The 8,698-nt window shown below is 42.9% G+C and overlaps 1 protein-coding gene across 1 annotated transcript in view; it reads right to left on the bottom strand.

Moving 5' to 3' along the window:
• The window catches only part of CHCHD6 (coiled-coil-helix-coiled-coil-helix domain containing 6), a 239,646-nt gene that overhangs the window by 204,265 nt on the left and 26,683 nt on the right, over positions 1–8,698 (bottom strand). The window contains exon 5 of the mRNA XM_025046477.1: positions 8,643–8,698. This exon is cut by the window's right edge and continues 38 nt beyond it. Coding sequence (XP_024902245.1) covers positions 8,643–8,698 — 56 coding nt within the window. The remainder of the gene's footprint in view (positions 1–8,642) is intronic.

Here is an 8,698-nt window from a genome sequence, read left to right as displayed (position 1 = left end):
CACCCCCAGTTTGTATGAAATATATGAGAAATAAAACCAAAGTTCTTTTTTTGATGTGTAATCAGCTAAAAATGCAGTTGAACCAGTTTTCATGCAAGCTTATCTGTAGTTTTCTTTTCTTCAAAAATTGTCACATCATATAACCACAAGGCCAAATTATTTTAACTTTAACCTTAATTAAGTAGGAACCCAGGAGGCCTCACATTGCCCCTTCTAACTAATTATTCCTCCTAAAATAACGAAATACACACACCCATGCTCTTTGAGCAAATGTGGCTGCAAATGGGGCTTGGAGATGGTCAGTTGTGTGTTATATCCCTTTATCCCTGGCTCTAGGAGACCCTACCTGTCCTATGGAAGGGCTGACCCTATTCATCAGTAGCCATTTAGGCCTGGGCATTCAGAAAGAGTGAGATCAGTCATATTATTTTCTCCTTTTTCTTTTCCTTGGGGTTCAAAGTGTGATTCAAAGTGATGACAATAAAATGGAAGAGTGAAATAAATTTAGTACTGGTTATAAGAACCTTCTTCCTTAACTATGTTGTTTAAAAGACTTGCATGTGGGGCAGAACTGAATGAGCACCCTCCTATGCACATTCCCTAGGCAAGGATACACAGGGCCTGTTTGGCACCTGAGAGCCATGCAGGAGATGGAGAGAAGCCCCATAGTACTCCAGGCCCTACACCAAGCACCACGCAGCAGCTGCCTACAGCTGGAGGAGGTACAAGGAAGCACCCTGGGACAGATAAGCAGGGCTTCAAGTAAGTCTGATGGGATAGCAAGCACAGACAAATTCTGCAGTGCTCAGACCCTAAGCCTGCTCAACGGAAGGTCCCACCTTCACAGGATCTGAAGCCAAAGCAACAAGAGCTCATACCTTGCTCAACTACAGACTAGATTTACTCATTGCTCCCACATTAATGGCCTGTCAAATGAAGAAGAGTGGCCATTTCTGGGCATAAACACTATTTACCTCAGTATCTATGATTCTTCTGTCCATGATGTCCAATATCAATCAACAATTATAAGTCACATAAAGCTGTTGGAAAATGTAACCCATTATCAAGAGAGGAAATAAGGTCTATTGAACCAAACCCAGAGATGACCCAGATATTGGAATTATCAAATAGAGATTTTAGAATAACTATGACAAATTCATTTACAGGATCCACAGGAAAAGGTGGATAACATGTATAAGTAATGGAGAATTTCAGCAGAAAAATGGAAACTATAAAAAATGGCAAACGTGAAAAGAAATAGGAGTTAAAGTGGAAATTAATGACCCTTCCCGAAGAGCCCAAAGGCTGTCTCCAGAAAAAAATCCTCATTTTACAGATCAGAAGACTGAGGCTGTCAGATACTCCCATGCAGTGAAACTTCTCACAGGAATGATAACCACTGAGGAACTAGGACCACTGTCAGCACTCCTGTCCCTCTGCTCCTTGAGGCATCTGGTTCCTCACAGACATAAAAAAACTTTTTAATCTCCAGAGCTGCACTGTCTAGTCCAGGGGTCAGCAAAACTACAGCCCACCAGTCAGATCCAATCTACAGCCTCTTTTGGTATGGCCTCCAAGTTCACAATGGTTTTTACATTTTTAGAACTGTAATAACAACAACAAAGAACATGTGGCAGAGACTATGTGCAGCCTCCAAAGTCTAAAATATTTATAGAGAAAGTTTGACAACCACTGATCTAACCTAAAAAAAGGAACCAGCAAGACTTAAGGAAGCAAAGAAAGGGGCTATGGATGTCATGCTCTCATTTTTTTTTTCCAGATTATGCCTTTTACCAGTCCTCGAAGTGCTGATAAATAAATCTCCATAGGAATTCAAGATCTCTATCTATAGCTCAAATTAGAAGAAGCATAAGTACATGGCCACCAGAATCCCCAGGCCACTAACTTTGTGAAACAAAAGCCATGTCATACCGCCCCCAGGTATCAGGCCTCCTCTGCTATATGTCAATTATAGTTCTTCCTGACTCCAGGCCTAAGTCACCAAAGCCCCACTCTCTGCCATGTTCCACACAAGTTAAACCCAAAGCTCCTAATTCTCTGAATAGTAGTCACATGAACTACATTCTAGTTGACTCCAAGATATCACTATACTAAAAGGCTTTTTCTGCTTTGTTTTATTGTTTGAAAAAGTCAGATCTGTAAGTTGCTATCCATTCTAGGGAAGGCTGAAATGAGTACTTCTTTCTACCTATTTGCAATGGGGTGCTGCTGCAGTGAGGCCTGAATAAGTGAACAAAGAACTTTGCGCAAAGTCTGAAGCAAGAGATACCACCCCACACCCTCACCCACTTGAGATCTTCCATTCCATAACCATCTGCTATGAGTCTATAATTTGCTGAGCACTACAAAGAAGATCAAAGTGATCTCACCTAGAGAGAGAGTAACATTCCTATCCTCAAGGAGCTTATAATCTGAGGGACGAGATTTACAAAAAGGTAGGAGAGGAGAATTAGGAAAAAAGGCTACAGCTGTAGTAAAACCAAAATAAATCTTCCATCTCACTCATGATTTCAGAAAACTGCAATTCAAAAACTTCTGAATCTGGCATTTTCTTAAAATTCTGACTATAGAGTTCATATAGCTAAGACAGCAGCTTCTTAGAGCATCTGAGCAATGAAAAGAATGCAACAATAGATCAAAACTCCATGCAAACTGGAGAGCTGGTAAGGACAGCCACTCTTCCTGTGCAAGTCCTTAGGTTAGATGGACACGTCCAGGTAGAGAAGCACTCAGTTACAGACCCTTTGTCCAGTGGAAAGATTTGGTCCCAACATCTTCATTTGCCATTTAGGACCTTTCCCAGTTATCAACACGCAGTAGAAGAGAGGCTCTCTCTTCTTGTGAGTCTCTTTTGAGGATGTTTTAAGGATGAAGAAAACTTTCCTCTGAAGATCCCTGTCAGACTTCCAGAATTTCATTCTAGGCCCAGGCCTAAACTGACCTTTCCTGCCTGCCACACCCACTATTCCTCGCAACTCCAGACAAATGGCTTGTCTTCTCCCAACCACTGGCCTCTACTCCGGCAATATTCTTCAACTGCAACACCCTTTCTCACTCTTCTTAACTCAGCAAACTTTTCTTCAGTCTTCAAAATCCAGCTCACATGTCACCTCCTCTTAGAAGACCTTCCCATCCCACCAGGAAGAGGCCATCGTTGCTGCCTCCTTTCTCCTCTAGTACCTTCCTGTCCCTTTGTTATGATATGTAACACTGTATGGTCAGTTCTGAGAATATTTAAGTCTCCTAATGAATAGACCTTGACAAGGAAAGGGGCTTTATCTTATTTATTTCCACTTATCACTGCCTAACATAGAACATATAACATATAATAACATATATTGTATATATTATTTATATGTTATGTATATTATGTTATAATATATGTTAACATAACATATATGTAACATGTAATAATATATAATGTAATATATTATATTTATGCAACATATAATATAATGTATTAATATATTATATAATATATAACAATAATAAAAGAATTGCTCACCAAAAAAAGAAAAGAAATGAAAGTTCTTACCTTCTATGAGGTAAAATACAATCTCATATACCTAACAATATGTGTCAGGAATCCAAATGAAAAGCAGGGTCATAAATCTCATCCTCCCCTGAAGTAAAGCTACTGCCAGTCTTTTATTACTCCATCCACTGCAGTTTTAAAGCTCTGTCCATCAAAAGACTCAACCCAAGAAACTGCTCTGTTCTTTCTTATTTCTCTCCAGAATGTTTGATCTGGACTCCAAACTTCCTCTCCCAATTTGGAAAGAAGCACACCTCACAGAGGCTCCACTGACACCCCGTGCCTTCGCCCCAGTTATAACTGGGGCTCTACCCATCAACAAGTGGCAGGAACCATGCATGAGCATCCTCAAAAATAGTCACCACTGCTGCACTAAATGGGAAATGATAACACTTCTGTTGTGTTGTCAGAAGTAGATTATAAAAGTCATTACCTTTCCTATCATTAGACTTATGAACTTTTCCCAATAATGAGCTGAATCATTCCCTCATGCAGAAGCAGATTAAAAATCAATATTATAAAAGTCAGAGGCAAAGAGACAGGGCAGAAGCACACATTAAATGTCAAACTGTACTCAGCACACTCAAAAGGAAATCTTCCAGACAAGGCTACTGGTTCAAAGTGCAGAGCTTGAGAATACCAGTCAAGAGACGGCACCGAGGCCAAGTGGGCAGCCAGCTTATTCGGCCAGTGACCATGCCAGGTCTGCCTCTGGGTGCAATCCAGCCTCTTGCATCTGGAAGGCATGAAGAAGGAGAGAAAATTCATGCTTCTGTTCAGGTTATTCTCTCCATCTTTCTCCTCTTATTTAAATCCAAAGTATAGTTTTGAAATTATGTCCACTAAAAGCACACGCCAATCATACTGACCCAAATGGAAGTGATGGCTACAGTATTGTTCAGGACCTAGGTAAGTGCCTCGTGCCCCTAATGACTTATGGAACAGGGCCTGGCACTAGCTTTCCTTCTCCTCTTTTTGTATTGAGTACTGAATGTCATTGTAAGCCTTCCAAACTGGGTGTATATGTCTCTCTGCAACTGCTATAAAGCCGAGCAACAAAAACCAACTCACGCTCTAACTGAAGCAAAGGAAAGTTGACGGCAGGTTACCAGAAGATGATCCAATCTTAAAGAAGGTAGGAAGACCAGACAGAAACCAACGCAGCTTCACAAGATGACAATCCTGGTCTGCCATGCAACAAACAAGACTGCCCTGGCCTCCTCACTCACTCAAAACTGAAAGCTCCTGGAGAGAGCATCTGACTGGCTCCTCTTGGGCCCTGTACCCAGATCCTGCCTGTACCATGGCAGGGAGAGAGATCTAGCTTCCATGGAGGAAGCTGGGATTAGAACTGCAATCCCAGCAAGATGACACAACAACAGGACATAAGTATGTTCTCAAAAGGAAACAGGGGCACCAAATGCATAAAGAAATGGATGCTAAACAGTCAAAAAATGGGACCGCCCACAAAAGTTGTTACTAAACATCTTGAAAATGAAGCAAGTCACTTGCTTCACCATTCCCTAGGTACTCTGGTTCGGAAGGGCCTTATCCATCCAGAGATCTGGGGGAAAGATCAAGTAAGGATGTATTCCCTATACTTTAAAGTTATCCTTCATTTAAAAAAACAAAAAACAAAAAACCTACACACCTATACTGAAGGTCATTTAAGTCCTTTCCCACTTGTAAATGTTCTCTTCCAGGGACAATCCTGAGGAGGCAGGACCCAGCCCTCTCTTTTGCAGGTAGAGAAGCTGTAAGTTCCCTTTCACTGTAATTAACACATTCCAAGTGAAAATGAAGAGATAGCACACCTCCCGAGCAACCAACTGTTTTTGCTCATGACATATCAGTTAACCCTTTAACTCCAAAACCAGGGTCCTTTTGACTTGATTATCAGGCTAGCTGCAGAGGGGTGACAACCTGCCTGTTTCTCACAAACTGCAAGAGCCTCTAAAACTACGTTCTCACCCTATTTTCTCTCTGCATTAACTGATTCTTCACCAAGATGCCACGGGGCTCTAAAAAAACAAGTCAAACCACATCATTTCCATCCTTATGAACTTCTGGGAATCCTCTGCATTTTCAGAGTCACTGTGGACTATAATGTGGGTTAACTCCTCAAGGTGCCCAAAGCCTTTTCCAATCTCGCTTCACGCATTGCTCACTTCTCTCACTGTGTCCCAGCACCTCCTTGATAACTGCCTCTCTCAGCCCAGCTATCCCTCTGCCTGGGGGCTCTACATCTCTCAAGGCTGAAGCTGGAAACAAAAAAGGGGCCACATACTAAACCTGACAAGCTCCGGGGAGACCTGCATAGTGGGCCTTACAAACTCAGAGACCAAAAGTAACAACATAAGATGGTCTAAACATAAAAAATTTCTAATTAAAAGCAGGTCAAAGCCGGTCATGATGGGTACTCATGTCCTAGGCCTGTAGATTCCTTGACAAAGGTCAGTCTTTACCTTGAGTGAGCCTCTCTATTTGTCTTTTTTGCATCTAAGATAACATACTCTGGGAATGTGAAAGTAATCTCCTTTTCCAGACCTCTCAGAGCACAAACACTGCACCAGAGCACTGACCCACAGAACCACTCATTGTTATCTTGCTCCCAGAATACCATTTCTATATGCTATAACTGTTATTAACTGTCCTTACCCACCGAAGTAAAAGAAGTATGTCTCTTCATTTTACTTTTCCAACCCCAGAGATTTCCTCACTTTGCTTTCTCCCTTCCCCTTAATCTACCAACAATGGATTTCACATAACCCTCCTAAATCTCCTCCTTTGATGCTAATGTATAAAATAAGCTGCAAAATTGCCATTCTCGAGCATTTTCTCAATCCACTGAGATTTGCTTCTGAGCAATTGTCATCAGTTTGGCTCAAATAAACTCTAAGCTGGACATTCTTTTGTTGACAAAGTCAAGGCCATCTCTTCCACCAGCAGTTGAAACCACTCCCTTTGCATTCCCAAGCATATTATCTTTACCTCCATTTCACACTTAATGTAACCAATTTGTCCTTTTTCAAAGTTTTTGGTATAAATCCATCTTCCCTACTAGATTGAAAATTTCCCAAAGGCAAGAATCCTACATTGTTCTTATTTCCAAAAGGGCCTATTTCAATCAGCATTCCTTATGTGCCTACTGCACACCTTGAACATCTCTGCAGAGGCCTTCTCATCCTGGGAAGGTACAGTCCTGAGTGGTGATCTCACACTGTCTCCAACTTCCTTCTATGGAGCACAGCTGGCCCAGGCCACCCACGTGAAACAGGACAAAGCTGTTCCTGGTGTCCAAGCCCAGGGCTCTGAAGCAAATGTTATTATATGCTGCTATAGCCATTCCTGCCCCCTACCCTCTTCTTGCCATGATATCATGCTTTAAAATAAGAAATAAATGTTTGGTCTTCTGCCCCTATTACTGGCACAAAGCTCTAAAAACCCTTGGCATTCCCTAAGTGATGAGAGTGTAAAGTACCCAAGGATAGGGGCTGGCTGCCAGTGGAGCCAACCTGTGATTTAGAGAGGGTTGAAACTTTCAGTCCTACTCCCACCACCTCCGGGGAGGGGAGAGAGACATTGGCCAATTATTTAACCAGTCATGCCTACTTAATGAGGCCCTCGTAAAAACCCAAAAAGACTGGGTTTGGAGAGCTTCTGGTCGGTGAACATGTGGAAATTTGGGGTGACATGCTGGGGAAAACATGGAAGTTCTGAGCCCTTTCCCAATACCTTGCTCTATGCATCTCCAATTGGCTGTTCCTGCGTTATATCCTTTAAAATAACCAATAATCTAGTAAGTAACATGTTTCTCTGAGTCCTGTGAGCTGCTCTAGCAAATTAATCAAACCGCAGGAGGGGGTCATGGAAACTTCAGATTCAGTCAGTAGGTCAGAAGCACTGGACTTCGACTGGCATCTCCAGGGGCAGGGGATGGCAGTCTTGTGGGACTAAGCCCTTACCTTGTGATATCTGATGCTACCTCTAGGTAGACAGTGTCTGAACTTAGTTGAATTATAGGACATCCAGCTGGTGCTGGAGAATTCCTTGGATGTGGGGGAGGAGCATACACTGGGTTTAGGAGAATTAGTATTAACTGTCAGTACTAATACTGTCTGTATGCCCACACCCTACCTCCCAAATGTGACTAGAAAAGAGCTATACTCCAGTCAGTGATGCTGTCCCTATCCCCTCTGCCAACAACTGGCTTAGCCATGAGCACATGGTACAATTTAAGCCAATGAGATTAAGAGGATTTCTGCTGGAGACTTCCATGGAAGTTCTCCTTGCTGACAGAACCTACACAGCCTCTCTTCATTTGCTGACTGTTGTCCAGCCTGCACAAGACTTGGGGGTGGTAGCAGCCATCATTTAACTTTGAGGACAACAGGCTTGAGGATGCCCTGGCATGCCGAGGACAACAGAGTAGAAGAAGAACTGGGGTCCATGATTATTCCAGGGAACACTTCTAGAGTTCTCATGATATGAAATACAGCCTGCACCATGTTCATGTTCTGCCAGGGCACACTAAGCCCTGCACAGTTAAATATTACCTCCTCTGATCACTTGGGTGATACTGTGGGCAAATATCCTGATCCTCCTTACTCAAGGCTAAGAGACGCTAAGAGGATGTGCCCACGCTAGCAAGTCAGGTGGTAAGATTTACACTTAGGCTGCCTAACTCTAGAAATGATGCTCTGCATCTCATTTATTGCGTGGCCCCAAGCCCCAGTCCTCTTCCTTCACACCCTCTTGGCACAGACAATACTATGGAACTTAGAACTGTCAAATTTCAAAGCAGGACCAGGCCCTTGACTAATACAGCCTTTACAGCATAGATCTGAGGTCTCCAGTGACTGAAAACACAGGCCAGAGGCAGCGAAGCATATCAGTGGCAGAGCCAGAGTTAGAAGAATCTAAGTTCCTGGCCACTAGAAAGGCAGTCTTTCCACAGAGGTGATTTGGAGGACACCAGATGGGCAGGCTGAGCCCCAGGGTTCGAACAGATAACGTCCCAGGCCTGACTTCTGCTTCCCTGTGCTTCGAGAACACCAAAGGCAAGCTCAGGAAGATCTGCACTCACCAGCAAGGCTGAATTCTGCTTCTCCTGGTCAACGCTGCCCTTCCCCCGATGCAGGG

Source organism: Pteropus alecto, unplaced genomic scaffold (assembly GCF_000325575.1).
Source record: "Pteropus alecto unplaced genomic scaffold, ASM32557v1 scaffold124, whole genome shotgun sequence".
NCBI classification, from domain to species: domain Eukaryota; kingdom Metazoa; phylum Chordata; class Mammalia; order Chiroptera; family Pteropodidae; genus Pteropus; species Pteropus alecto.
Note: the sequence above shows the minus strand (reverse complement) of the source record. Positions and strands in the feature narration are given on the sequence as shown.